At 46.6% G+C, this 13,994-nt stretch overlaps 1 protein-coding gene and 1 long non-coding RNA gene across 3 annotated transcripts in view; one reads left to right on the top strand and one right to left on the bottom strand.

Annotated features, from left to right (window-relative positions):
• LOC148144852 (uncharacterized) overlaps window positions 1-13,994 on the top strand; it is a 152,977-nt gene that overhangs the window by 59,865 nt on the left and 79,118 nt on the right. The window contains exon 3 of the mRNA XM_087975445.1: window positions 2,725-4,002. Within this exon, the coding sequence (XP_087831571.1) occupies window positions 2,725-4,002 (1,278 nt within the window). The remainder of the gene's footprint in view (window positions 1-2,724; window positions 4,003-13,994) is intronic.
• LOC148144853 (uncharacterized) overlaps window positions 5,986-13,994 on the bottom strand; it is a 31,817-nt gene continuing 23,808 nt past the window's right edge. For both annotated transcript variants that reach the window (XR_015751643.1, XR_015751642.1), the window contains exon 3: window positions 5,986-9,730. This is a non-coding gene — a long non-coding RNA (uncharacterized LOC148144853). The remainder of the gene's footprint in view (window positions 9,731-13,994) is intronic.

The raw sequence follows: 13,994 nt of genomic DNA, 5'->3' as shown, positions 1-13,994 counted from the left end.
CTCTGGGAGCTCATTCAATCCACACACCACCCGCTGCCTGAAATAGTTGCCCTTTAGGTCCCTTTTACTCCTTTCCCCTCTCACTCTAATATAAATTAATTGCTGCTTTTTCTGAACAGGCTCAGTGGTTAGCACTGTTGCCTTATAGCGCTAGGCACCCGGGTTTGATCCCAGTCTCGGGCAACTGTCTGAGTGGAGTTTGCACCTTCTCTGCGTGGGATTCCTTTGGTGCTCCGGTTTCTTCCCACAATCCAAAGATGTGCAGGTTTGGAGAGGGCACTTGAGGGGAATTAACTTTCACACTTTTTTTCTACTCCTTAGGTCCCTTTTAAATCTTTCCCCTCTCACCCTCAACCTATACCCTCCAGTTTGGGAGTCCCCTACCCTGAGGAAAAGATGAGTAGTCAAATAAAATGCAAAAGGAATAAAATGTCGAGCCACAGGATAAATATAAAATGTCGCTCCAGCCTTTCTTGTCTCCGAGTGTCATTTGGCCACAAAATCTGTCAGTAACACCAGCAACTTCACAGAGCATCTTGCGCATGCTCCTCGGTGACAACACACACTGCGCATGTTCGCCAGTGTCAGCAAAACCTGCGCGTGCTCCTGGTTGTCCGCGAAATCTGCGCGTGCTCTTCTTTTGTTGGGCCAATAGGAAGCCCTGGAGGACCGGAAGGAGCGTGGTCCTCCTACTAATCAGAGACAACCCGATTGTGTTTCTCTCTCTCGCCTTCAATCTCAATTTATGGAGGGGGCAGATTCTGGAAAAATTGGGCCGGGTCTGTGTCTCAGTTGGCAAACTCATGGAAAATGCAGTACCACGATGTGAAGTGATAGCATTCCCTGTGGGGGGTGGGGAGGGAAAGCAGAAAGGAGATGCATTGTTTTAATGTTGACATATTGGGATGTGGAGAAAGTGAGGACTGCAAATGTTGGAGTTCAGAGTCAAAAAGTGTGGTGCTCGAAAAGCACAGCAGATGAGGCAGCATCCGAGGAACAGGAGAGTCAGCGTTACTGACACGAGCCCTTCATCAGGAATGTGTATAAAGGGGCCTCAGCGTCCTTCCATACCAGTTAATGCCAGTTGTGAGATAGGTGCAGCAAGCAATGAGCAAAGCAGGTGTTATCTTAGCAAGAGGAATTGAGTCCAGAAGTGGGGATGTCTTCCTGCAGTTATGGGATCATTGAATATATTCAAGGCTGAGTTCATCTGATTTGGAACAACAAAGAAGTGGATGTTTATGGGGGAAGGCAAGAAAATGGTTTTCAGACCATTGCAGAACAGTTACCTAGTCAAACAGCACAGAAATAGTCCCTTCAGTCCAACTACTCCATACTATGTTCTCAAACTAATCTAATCCCACCTGCCAGTGTTTGGCCTATATCCCTCTGTCACAAAGCTGGTCCTTTTACTAAAAGCTGGTCCTTCTTCTCAAGGATGCTGTGTCCTTGGTTTTTTTTCAGAAGGGTGGTTAAAAAAACCTGGGCTCTGAAGCGACTCGTTTAGTACAGAGATGAAAAATGGTATTGGGAGGCATTTTTGGTTATATGTGAACAGATGAGACTTGAGGCCAAAGCTTTTATGTTTTAGAAGTGACCTGTACAATGAAAGGGGAGTGGTCAGTCCTGAAAGCTGAAGTCCCGTTTGGGTGAGTTAATCAGTGGACTATGTGGAGAAAGGCTGCTAACACTGTCTCCTTCTGCCCTTCTAACTTCAATTGTAAGCCTCTGTTTCAGTTTTACTTTGTTTAAGCGGTTTGTTTTTTTTTGGAAATGTTGTGTTCAAGCATTGCGAAGAGTGTTCAGAGTTTCTCCACAGCTTGTACTGTACTTAATAAAGTTTGGTTGTTCACAGAAGTTGGCGTATTGCAGTGTAAGAAGCTCAAGCAAAAGAACTTAACAAAGGAACCTAAGGGATAAGTCTTTCATGCAGAAAGTGGCATGTTTAAGGAAAGAGCTGTCAGAGGAAGTGGTGGGTGCTGGTGCAGTGGCATCTGGATGGGTATACGATTAGGAAGGGTTTAGACAATATGGGCAAAAATGCTGGCAAATCGGCCGAGATTAGGTTAGGTTATCTGGAAGGGTGCTCCATATCTCTATCACTCTGGCTAGCCACTAACATTTGCCACATCTATATGTACAGTTTCTCTCTGGTGTCAGTGTCAATGCCTTGATATTCTTAACCGGACTGGCAGTGATGACTTTTATAATCTTTTCTTACAGACTATCTGAAGACAGAAGTTCAAAGTCAACAGATAAAGGGCTTATGTCCAAAATGTTGATTCTCCTGCTTCTCTGTTGCTACTTGCCATGCTGCGCTTTTCCAGTGACGCAGTTTTTGACTCTGACTCTCCAGTGTCTCCAGTCCTCACTTTCACGTCAATGTCTGACAGTTACTCAATCCATCAGGACAGCAACAATTTTCAACTATGATTCTGTGAGAAGGAGCAAAGCTTTCTTTTTGGTTCCTGTTTGAGTACGGGGGCACTGGTTGAAAGACCCTACTGTTGCAGCGCACTGAGTGTGGAGCCTGAAACAACTCTACTGCCTGGAAAGAAGAATTCATGGCAGGGTTGTACACGTGTGTGTGCAGCTGAAGCTTCGGCCATGGAGAAACCCGAGGAAACACGCCCTGTTGAGAAACCATGGAATTGTGGTGACTGCGGGAAGAGCTTCCGTGTCCCATCTGTCCTGGCGGCTCATCAGTGCAATCACACTGGGAAGAGGCCGTTCTCCTGCCCCGAGCGGGAGAAGGGCTTTACTAGCTCCTGTGTCTTGCTGGCCCACCAGCATATACACACTGGTGAGAGGCTCTTCAGTTGCCACGAATGCGGGAAAGCCTTCAGCAATTCCTCCAACCTGCTGAAGCACTGGCGAGTCCACACGGGGGAGAGGCCATTCAGCTGCCCCGAATGCGGGAAGGCCTTCAGCAATTCCTCCAACCTGCTGGCCCATCAGTGGGTCCACACGGGGGAGAGGCCCTTCAGCTGCCCAGAGTGCGGGAAGGCCTTCAGCAATTCCTCCCACCTGCTGAGACACCAGCAAATCCACACGGGGGAGAGACCCTTCAGCTGCCCAGAGTGTGGGAAGGCCTTCGCTAAATCCTCCGACCTGCTGGCTCATCAGCGGGTCCACACGGGGGAAAGGCCCTTCAGCTGCCCAGAGTGTGAGAAGGCCTTCAGCAATTCCTCCAACCTGCTGAAGCACCGGCGAGTCCACACGGGGGAGAGGCCATTCAGCTGCCCCGAATGCGGGAAGGCCTTCAGCGACGACTCCAACCTGCTGAAGCACCGGCGGGTCCACACGGGGGAGAGGCCCTTCAGCTGCCCAGAGTGTGGGAAGGCCTTCAGCAATTTCTCCAACGTGCTGACCTATCAGTGGGTCCACACGGGGGAGAGGCCCTTCAGCTCCCCAGAGTGTGGGAAGGCCTTCAGTAAATCGTCCGACCTGCTGGCCCATCAGCGGGTCCACACGGGGGAGAGACCCTTCAGCTGCCCAGAGTGTGGGAAGTCCTTCAGTAAGTCCTCCAACCTGCTGGCCCATCAGCAGGTCCACACCGGGGAGAGGCCCTTCAGCTGCACAGAGTGTGGGAAGGCCTTCAGTAAGTCCTCCAACCTGCTGGCCCATCAGCGGGTCCACACGGGGGAGAGGCCCTTCAGCTGCCCAGAGTGCAGGAAGGCCTTCAGCAAGTCCTTCAACCTGCTGAGACACCGGCAAATCCACATGGGGGAGAGGCCTTTCGCCTGCTCTGAGTGTGCTAAGGCCTTCAGCAATTCCTCTGACCTGTTGTCCCACCAGCGGGTCCACACCAGGGAAAGGCCATTCAGCTGCCCCGAGTGTGGGAAGGGGTTCACCTGCTCCTCCAAACTGCTGGCCCACCAATGGGTCCACACCGGGGAGAGGCCGTTTGCCTGCCCTGACTGCGGGCGGAGGTTCACATCCTCCTGCAACTTGCGGAGGCACCAGTGCATCCAACAATCAGATTCCACCAGTGACACTGCAATGGGTCACCCCCAGGGCTGAACCTCCTGCCCATTCTGACAGTGGGTGCAGTGAGCTTTTTTTGTTTTGTGCTGGACTTACCTCCCCCCAACCCACACAAGCCCACCTACGTGGCTCAGGGGTGGCATGGTGACTCAGTGGTTAGTACCACTGCCTCACGATGCTGACCTGGGTTCAGTTCCACCCTCGGGATGACAGTCTGTGTGTAGCTTTCACGATGCCCCCCCCCCCCCCCCCCCCACGTCTGTATGGGTTTCCTCTGAGTGCTCTGGTTTCCTTCCCCTAGTCTAAAGGTGTGCAGGTTAGGATGGATTGGCCCATCTAAATTGCCCCAAAGTGATCAGGGATGTGTAGGTGTGATGCATTAGTTGGGGTAAATGTAGAGGAATAGGGATAGGGGAATGGGTCTGGCTGGGTTACTCTGCGGAGGGCCAGTGTGGACTTGTTGGGCCAAAGGACCTGTTTCCATACTGTAGGGAATCTAATCTTAAAAAAAATTCCTCCAAGCAATATTGATAAAATATGCCGAGTTGGACAAAGTACCCTGTCAAGTTTGAGACAAACCCAGATTTGAAGAAGTCAGAAGTCACATGACACCATGTTACAGTGCAACAAGTTTATTTGAAATCACAAGCTTTAGGAGCATTGCTCTTTCATGAGTGCTGCTCCTTCATCACTTCATCTGGTGCCGTGTGACTTCTGACTTTGTCCACCCCAATTCAACACCAGCACCTCCGCATCAGAGTTGACAAATGAGATTGGATTTTATTTGGCCTGATTGTGAGATGTTCATTTGGAAACTCAAAACTGTCGTACCGATAAAGAGATGCGAATCATAGAGTCCTACAGCAGGAGACAGGCTCTTCGGTCCAACATGTCCATCAACACTAAGCCCATTTCCCTGCACTTGGTCCATTTCCTTCCATACCTTTCCTCTCCACGTATTTCTCCAAATGCCTTTTAAATGTTGTTAATTGACCCACCTCAACCACTTCCGCTGGCATTTCATTCCATATGTGTACCACCGTCTGCGTAAAAAGAAACATTGCCCCTCACATTCCCTTTTATTCTTTTTCCTCTAATCTTAAACTGATGCCCTCTAGCCCTCACTTCCCCAACCCCAGGGTAAAAGTCTGAGAGCATTCACCCTCTACGATCTCTTCACTTCTCTAAGGGCCTCTCTCAGTCTCTAATGCTCTAAATAAAAATATCTTAGCTTGTCCAACCTCTCCCTTTTACACAGACCCTTGAATCCTGGTAACATCCTTGTATATGTCTTCAGCACGCTTCCAAGTTTAATAACATATTTGTTATAGACACTGCCCTGTTGACCTATTTTGTTGGAAATATAGGACCTAATCCAACTGGATAATCTGGCTGATGGGGCAGGAAACCACTTCCTTTCTTGAGAGACAAGTCTCCTGGAGAGAACTGGCTGGCTGACTGATCTACTGACCCTCACAGTGCCCCACTGCCTTCAGTTATCTGGAAGGAGTCTACAGATGGTGCTTGAAACCTTTATCATCTTTGGGATGGATCCCCATTCATTCCGTGCTATGGAGTCATGCTGCCTGGAAACAGACCCTTCAGACCAACCAGTCCATGATCCCCAACTAAACTAGTGCCACCCATCTGCTCCTGGCCTGTATCCAGTTTGTTAATAGTTTTGTTCATTTGTTCACCGTGAGAGTTGGATAAATAAATTGCTGATTGTTGATTTTAAAGCATTGGGGATTTATTCTTCTCACTAGAGCAGGTTACACCACTTTTAATGCTAATTTTACAGATTATTGGGCGACACGGTCCTCTGGGTGTTTCTGTTTGAGAAAGGTGGTGCTGTCAGCCTTCGCTTTATAAGAGTATTGACGTGATGTACTGCTGAATGCAATGGAGTCAACATGAATCCCAGCCTCTCACTGTGGTTGTGGGTGAATCGCCTTAATTTGGCTCTTAACTCAGAAACTGCACACAATTAACTGCTGAAACAATGATTAACACTTTATTGTATGTAGCAACCAAAAATAAAACTCAAGTAACCAAGTTCAACCTCACTCACAACTTGGCTATCACCCAATTGATGGCAGAATTTAACTGAGTTTCCCCCAACAGTATCTGTCTCTGGAAGTGTCCAGGGATTCAGTGCAGCATTCTTCTTCCAAGTACTGCTACTGCATCTTTCTGAGGTTGAATTCTGGTGGAGATTCCTCGCTTTCAAATCTGTGGTGTGATGCTTCTTTAGATTCTAACACCACATCCCCACACTTCTGGAGATCTCCGGTCTGTAGCTTACCTTCTTATCCTCGAGGTTTCGTGGTTTGTTTGGTACAGCCTTTCCTGCAAAAAACCCCTTTACGTCAGGGCCTTCCTTCCACAGACAAACTTAATTGTCCTTTTGTCATGAGCTTATTAAACACTTAGCTCATCTGTCCCAGGAAGCAGCTTGTTATTTTGCGTCCTTCTTCCCAGGGATGGTTAACTATCAGAAATTAGGCCATTCAGCCCATTGAGTCTGCTCCACTATTTAATCATGGCTGATACGTTTCTCAACCCAATTCTCCCCGTAACCCTTGATACTTAAGAATGATTGAGTCAGCTCCGCCATTCAATGGGCTGAATGGCCTAATTTCTGCCTCTGAGGTCTTCTGATGTAGCAGTTTCTCAGTGGACCTTTTGTTTCTTGGTCCAGAAAGAATTCCTGCTGACTCAGGGAATTTGGAAAGTTCTGCAGTTTACAGGACCGAGATACTGGCAATTCCCAAGATCCTTTGGTATCCCTGAAAACAATCGAGGTGTCTGGAAATCTCTGCTGCTTCTCTGGAACAGAAGAATTATGGGGAGAAAATTCAGAAATCTGATGTGCAAAGAGACTATGGAGTTCTACTCCAGGATTCTCTCAAGGTAAACTTGCAGGTTGAGTCAGTAGTTGGGGAGGCAAATCCAATGAAGGCATTTATTTTGATCAGACTTGAATATAAATGCACGGATGTACTTCTGAGGCTCTGTAAGGCTCCGGTCAGCCCACAATTAGAGTACTGTAGGTAGATTTGGTCCCCACATCTCAGGAAGGATGTACTGGCCCTGGAACATGTTCAGAGGAGGTTCACAAGAATGATCCAGGAATGAAAAATTTAACATATGAAGAACATTAGAGGATTCTAGGTTTATACATCATGTAGTTCAGAAGGATGAGAGGGGATCTAATTGAAACCTACAGAATAATGAACGGCGTGGATGTTGGGAAGATGTTTCCATTCGGAGGAGAGACGAGAACCTGAGGGCTCAGCCTTCACGTCAAGGGAAGACCCTTTAGAACAGAGGGAAGAGAAACTTCTTAAGCCAGAGTGTAGTGAGTCTATGGAATTCACCGCCACAGAAGGCTGCAGAGGCCAAGTTACTGAATATATTTAAGACTGAGATAGATAGGTTCTTGAGTATCAAGGGATTCAAGGGTTACGGGGAGAATGGGGTTGAGAAACGTATCAGCCATGATTGAATGGCGAAGCAGACTCAATGGGCTGAATGGCCTAATTTCTACTCCTATGGTCTTATGATATGCTGATGTGTGGAAGGGTGAGGAGGGGGGAAAAAAGAGATGAAGAGAGAAAGACAGTCAAGGTGAAGCTCGATAGAGACAAAGGAAAGATAAGAATTGTATGATAAATGGCAGAACACATAGGAGCACTGGCATACAGAGGGATCTGGGCATATAGATCCGTGGAAGTGGTAATGCAGGTGGCTACGGTGATCAAGAAGGCACACAGCACGCTTCCTTGAGTGTAAGAGTTACGTTACAGCTGTTTATTCTGGCCACATTCGTAATATTGTGTGCAGTTCTGGTCACGGTGCTTCTGGAAGGATGTGGGTGCTCTGGTAGAGGGTACAGGCAAGGTTCACCAGGACATTGCCTAGTCTGGAGGGCTCTCGTTACGAGCAGAGGAGGCATAAACCTGGATTGTTTTCTTTGGAAAAACAGAGGCTGAGAGGAGACCTCGACAAAATGCTGAGATACACAGATTGGCTGGACAGGGGTGGCAGGGTAGCTCAGTGGTTCGCACTGACGCCTCACAGTGCCAGAGACCTGCGTTCGATTTTAGTCTCAGGCAACTATCTGTGTGGAGTTGGCACATTGTCCCTGCACCCCACCTCCCGTGTCTGTGTGGGCTTCCTCCGGGTGCTCGGGCTTCCTCCTACAATCCAAACTTGTATAGGTTAGGGTGGATTAGCAATGCTAAATTACCCATAGCGTCCAGGGAGAGGCAGGATAAGTTGGATTGTCTGTGTGTAAATTGCCCCAATGTTCAGGGATGTGTAAGTTCGGTGCATTAGTCAGGAGTAAATGTAGATAATGGGGGTAAGAAAACGAGTCTCTATGTGTTAATCTTTAGAGGGCCAGTGTTGACTTGTTGGGCTAAATGGTCTGTTTCCACGCTGGAGGGATTCTATGATAGTCAGAGGCGTTTTTTTCCCTCCAAAGTAGAAAGTTCAACTAAAAGAGGTTCAAGGACTGTTTGGGGGGAAAGTGGTGGGGGTGGGGAATTTACACAGAGGGGTGGTGGGTTTCTGGAACGCACTGCCAGTGGAGGTAATGGAAGCAGGCACCTTAACAACGTTTAAGGTGTATCTTGATAGACGCATGAAGGGGAGGTGAATAGAGGAACAGAAGCCACACATGGGCAATAAATAGCAGGTCTAAGTAAGAATTAAGAATTAGCACAGGCTTGAGGGGGTCTGTGTGCCTAAAGCAAGTGAGAAGGGCCTGTGACTGTGCTGTATTGTATTGATACAGCTTTCCCCCACTATTTGAAAGTAGAGTGTTCCTTTCATAAGCCGAAATGGCCTAAAGCGAAGAAGCAATTACCATGAATTAATTTATATTATGCCTTTCTTTGTAAAAGCGACAATCCTCTTCGGATTTCTTTCGGTTTGTGAGAACAGGTATTAATGTAGGTCTTTTGTAAAAGTGAAGTAGTGTAAAGTGAACTTTCGAAAAGTGGGGGATACCTTTATGCTGATGGAGGGGAGATGGGGGAGCAATGAAGAGGGGTGGATGTAGGCTCAGGTGCAGAATAAACACTGAGACACCAATTGAGAATCCCAGACTGGCCCTGTGCTGGAGACTCAATGGGATAGAGACAAATGTATCTATTTCAGGTATACCTGCAGTATGCTCCATTCAGGATAAAAAAAAATGTCCTTCATCTGCTTCAGCATACAGGGCAGATGAGCAGTTTCTCCCCAATGTGGACCAGGAGGTGATGTGACTGAGTGAAGCCTTTCCTGTGCTGAATGCAGGTGAATGGCCGCTGCCCGGTATATAAATGCTGATGAATATCGGGCAGGCGGGGAAGGGAAACCGTTCCTACACTCCCTGCATTTTCATGATTTCTCCATGGTGCAGGTGTCCTCGTATTTCTCCAGGTTCAACAATCAGTTGAAACTCGCTCACACTTACAGCATAGGTGTGGTGTTACTGGTGAAGCCTCTGATAATTGGAGGACTCTCATTCAGTCTGTAAAACATGTTCCAGTCACTACTCTGATGTGTGGGTATGTGAGATTCTGAGTTTCCAGTCACACTGACGTTTAAAACCTAACTAAGCAGACAGACCTTCTCCCCTTTGTTTTCAAGGCCATCTATATCCAAGTCCTGGTGAATCAAGCGGTTGTCAGACTTCGATGTGATGTTTGGTCTGAGATTTCTGCCTCCAAATTCTTCTCTTGTAATATTCCTGTGGAAAGAGATTGCAAAGGTCATTGCTGTCAGTCCATAATAGAAAATCAGAACACACATTTCTAGTTTCTGTGGATCATTCTTTCCTCTCTTAATACCCAAGATCTTTGTGCTGATCTATACGTAAATGTATACAGCAGGGTAATGTGGTGGATTGCATACTCCACGAAGAGTTCACTCAAGTTGCTGAATGGACATCTATTATGCGGTATTGACGTTCTTACTGAAGATATACAATATTCTGCAGTGCAATATTATGAGCCCAGAAACATTGCAAATCAGGCTTTTAGAGCCATAAACATTCCATTAAATATGTAATATATACCCCAGACTTAGCTGTCTTATATTAACGCACGGTTGTCTTACATTTCCAGAAGACTCAGATTTAAGTTTTAAGTGTGACTTTTTGTAAAAGAAGCCGTCGTTTTGAACTCCTTCCATGCCATACTGACTCTATTACTGGAAATACATCCATACTACACCAGGATTCATGGATCAATGACGTGAGGCTTATCTTTACCCTCTTATAATTTTCTGTTGCATAAATGTTTCGACGAATGCCAACGCTTTTCACCAATCGTACAGTCAGAGACATAAAGCACAGAAACAGATCCTTCAATCTAACTTGTCCATGCCGACCGGATATCCAAAATTAGTCTAGTTCCATTTGCCATCACTTGGTCCATATCCCTCTAAACCCTTCCTTTGCATATAACCATCCAGATGCCTCCACCACTTCCTCCGCAGCTCATTCCATACACGCTTCACCCTCTGCAAAAAAAAGGTTGACTGCAAGGTCCCTTTTAAATTTTCCCCCTCTCGCCCTAAACCTATGCCCTCTAGTTCCGCACTCCCCCTATCCCAGGGAAAAGACCTTGTCTATTCACCCCATCCACACTCAAGTTTTTATAAACCTCTTTAAAAAACACACACTCAGCCTGCGATGCTCTAGGGAAAACAGCCCCATCTTATTCAGCCTCTCCTTGTGGTTCAAACCCTCCTACCCTGGCAACAGCCTTGTGACTCTTCTCTGAATCCTTTCAAGTTTCACAACATCCTGCCTATAGGAGGGAGACCAGGATTGCACACAATATTTCAGAAGAAGCCGACTGAAACTGACTTTTGCAGAGTCTGCTCCCTGCTTGTATTCATACTGCCTCCCGTTGTTGCAAGTGAACAGTGCTTCCCCCTTTCTCTCTCCCTCCCAGGATAAGGAATGGAAAGGGGGAGACATTGCTTCATTCCCAGATTTTGCCCAGAAGAGCACCCCTATTGTCTGAATGCGCAAGTTGGACGGTGAGCTTCTGAAGCTACTGCTGCTCCTCTCTTTCTGAATGAAGGTTGAGCTTCACTCCAGACTGCAACTCCCTTTCTCTGTCCAAACATCTGTGAGCACAGCACATTTTTGTTGAAATAAGGCATATTTCCTGAATGTTACAATTAAAGGGGTGTCTTCCCCCCGATATTCCAAGGGATGGTAAGTCAGAGAAGGACCACGCCTTGTGTTGTGTGGTTCGTGTGACAGTTGCAACAGGATGTCCCAACTCCTATGCTCAATTCAAAGTTTGAGAGAAGATTTGTAGCTCGGGTGCTCATTGTTGTGGTTCTGTTCGCCGAGCTGGGAATTTTTGTTGCAGACGTTTCATCTCCTGTCTAGGGGACATCCTGAGTGCTTGGGAGCCTCTTGTGAAGCGCTTCTGTGATGTTTCCTCCAGCATTTATAGTGGTTTGACTCTGCCGCTTCCGGTTGTCAGTTCCAACTGTCCGCTGCAGTGGCCGGTATATTGGGTCCAGGTAAATGTGTTTGTTGATAGAATCTGTGGATGAGTGCCATGCCAGAGAACAGCCAGGGAATTCCTATAGGCATGGCCTCGAGGCATTTTTCCAGCACCACATTTTTCAACTCTGGATCTGGGACAAGGTGTGTGGTGTGGGGGGAGGGGAGGGGAAATAAGGAAACTGGTGAAATCTACATTGATCCTATGTAGTTGGTGGGTCCCAAGGCAGAAGACAAGATGTTCTTCCTCCAAGCGTCAGGTAGCTGGAGCATGGAGGGGAAGGCAGCAGTGTACTTGCGTGTCCTTGACGGATTGGGAGGGTGAGTTAAAGCGTTCAGCCACAAGGCGGTGGGGTCGTTTCGTTTTGGCGTCCCAGAGCTGTTCCCTGAAATGTTCTGCAAGTTGGCGTCCAGTCTCCCCAATGTGGCAGAGACCACATCGAGAGCAAGGGACATATAAATAAATCTTATAAACAAATTGTACAAATTTTAGCCTGCCAGGGTTATTTTCTTTAATTAAGTTAAAGAAAATTTTAATTAAATTGGGTGACTACATGAAACGGTTTGTTGGTCAGATTCAAATCATCATCCTCAAATGAGACAATGCCATTAATATCAGTGAACTGCTTTTTTTGTTAGAACCACAAGTTCTTGATTTATTTTCACAACTTATTGGTATTCACATCTGCACATTCAATGTCAAACTCTGACATCAGAAATGACATGACACCATTATTTTTTTTCTTACAGTAATTCAACAAACAAATTAATAACACACAGTGAACACCAAGTCTCATTAATATGAAATTAAATTTGACCAAATAAAAAGTAAAATCAAGATGAGAGATAACAAATGGGGGAAGGGCAGAAGGCAAGAAATGCAACATCATAGAAGGTGCTCCTCCAGGGAGTGTATTTTACCAACTACAACTGCTTAATATAAACAAACACTCTGACATGATCCTCCGGTTTTAATGTAAACCATAGCCCCATACAGTAGGTACCATTTAAATAAGTTAATAGATACAAGCCTTGAGCAAATCCAGCCTCCAGCCGGACCCCCCGCTTCTTGGAGCTCGGACCTTCCTCCAGCTCCGGGGGGTTGTTGAGCTCCTGGGCTCCGGCCGCCGCCGAAGAAGCCGCGGGCGCCGGCTCTCTCTCCTCCACCGCTGACATTTTTAATTTGTTTTCTCGTTCACCCGATAACTGTCACCTCCCCCTTCCCGGGCCCCGGGAATTATACAAAAATAAACAATAAACCCCACCGGGGACTGTCTCCTTTTCTTCACAACTTTTGTTTGAAAAGTTCTGGCTTTAATTTGAAATGTATTTTAAAGGTATTTTCTGAGGTAAACGATGCCTGTCTGCCCCCCTCCCTCCGTCAGAAACCGCCCGCTGAGTCGATGAGAAAACCGCAGCCTCGCGCCGCCATCTTTGTTTTTCTTCTTCATTCCGTCTCCTCCTTCAGTGACGCGCGTCATTCGCGTCCCCTCCAATCAGAGCGCACCTTACTCCACCTGACCAATGGCGGCTGGCTTTGCGCGTCGTGTTGGTCCCACCCTCTGCAATATCTCTCTCCGATTAGTCGGTACCGACCACAAGCTTTGGGATTGGTGGAGAATTTCACAATCACGTCAGTGTATCCACCCTTTTCATTCCCATTCATTCATTCAACAGCAGATGACCCAATTTACTGCAACGGACTGTGGGGCTATAGCGGTAGTGTCACATATTCAGGGGAAAGATGTGATTTTTAACGTTATCAACCAATTCAACTGTGGCACCTCCACATCCATTCATTCAACTGAAGAGGGCTCAATTTAGTGTAAAGGGCTCTGAGGGTATAATATTTGTATCCCATGTTGAGAAGAAACCTCTCCCCATTCATTCACTAGAAGAAGGCCTATTTGCTGCAGAGGTTTTTTTTTAAGGCGCAGTGGTAGTGTCCCTATCTTCGAGCCCTGAAATCCCACTGCTATGAGGATGCGTAATAACAAATTTTTTAGTCATAAGTCACATGACACCAGGTTATAGTCCAGCAGGTTTGTTTGGAGGGGATCTTACAGAAATATATTAAATTATGAAAGAAATAGAAGTATGATGTTGCATTGGTAGGTGAGACTAGGATAAAAGCCTCAAGATTAGAGGAAGCAGGTTTAAAACTGAACTGAGAAGAAACTTCTTCACCCAGAGCGTTGTTAATCTATGGAATTCCTTGCCCAGGGAAGGATTTGACATTACTTCAGCAATCACTCGAAGCAGTAGATACGTTTTTGAAAAATAAAATAATTAAGGGATATGGTGAAAACGCAGGTAAGTGCAGCATAGTCCACAAAAAGATTAGTCATGATCTTATTGAGTGGTGGAGCAGACTCGAAGGGCTGGAAGGCCGACTCTTGCTCTTAGTTCTTATGCTCTTATGTTGAAATCACAAGCTTTTGGAGTGTAGTCACTTCAGCAGGTGAAGTCATGAAAAAACAAGTGC

Source organism: Chiloscyllium plagiosum, unplaced genomic scaffold (genome assembly GCF_037043375.1).
Source record: "Chiloscyllium plagiosum isolate Xiang-an unplaced genomic scaffold, Cpla_swu_hap1 HiC_scaffold_27, whole genome shotgun sequence".
Taxonomy (NCBI): domain Eukaryota; kingdom Metazoa; phylum Chordata; class Chondrichthyes; order Orectolobiformes; family Hemiscylliidae; genus Chiloscyllium; species Chiloscyllium plagiosum.
This window is presented reverse-complemented; position numbering and strand designations above follow the sequence as displayed.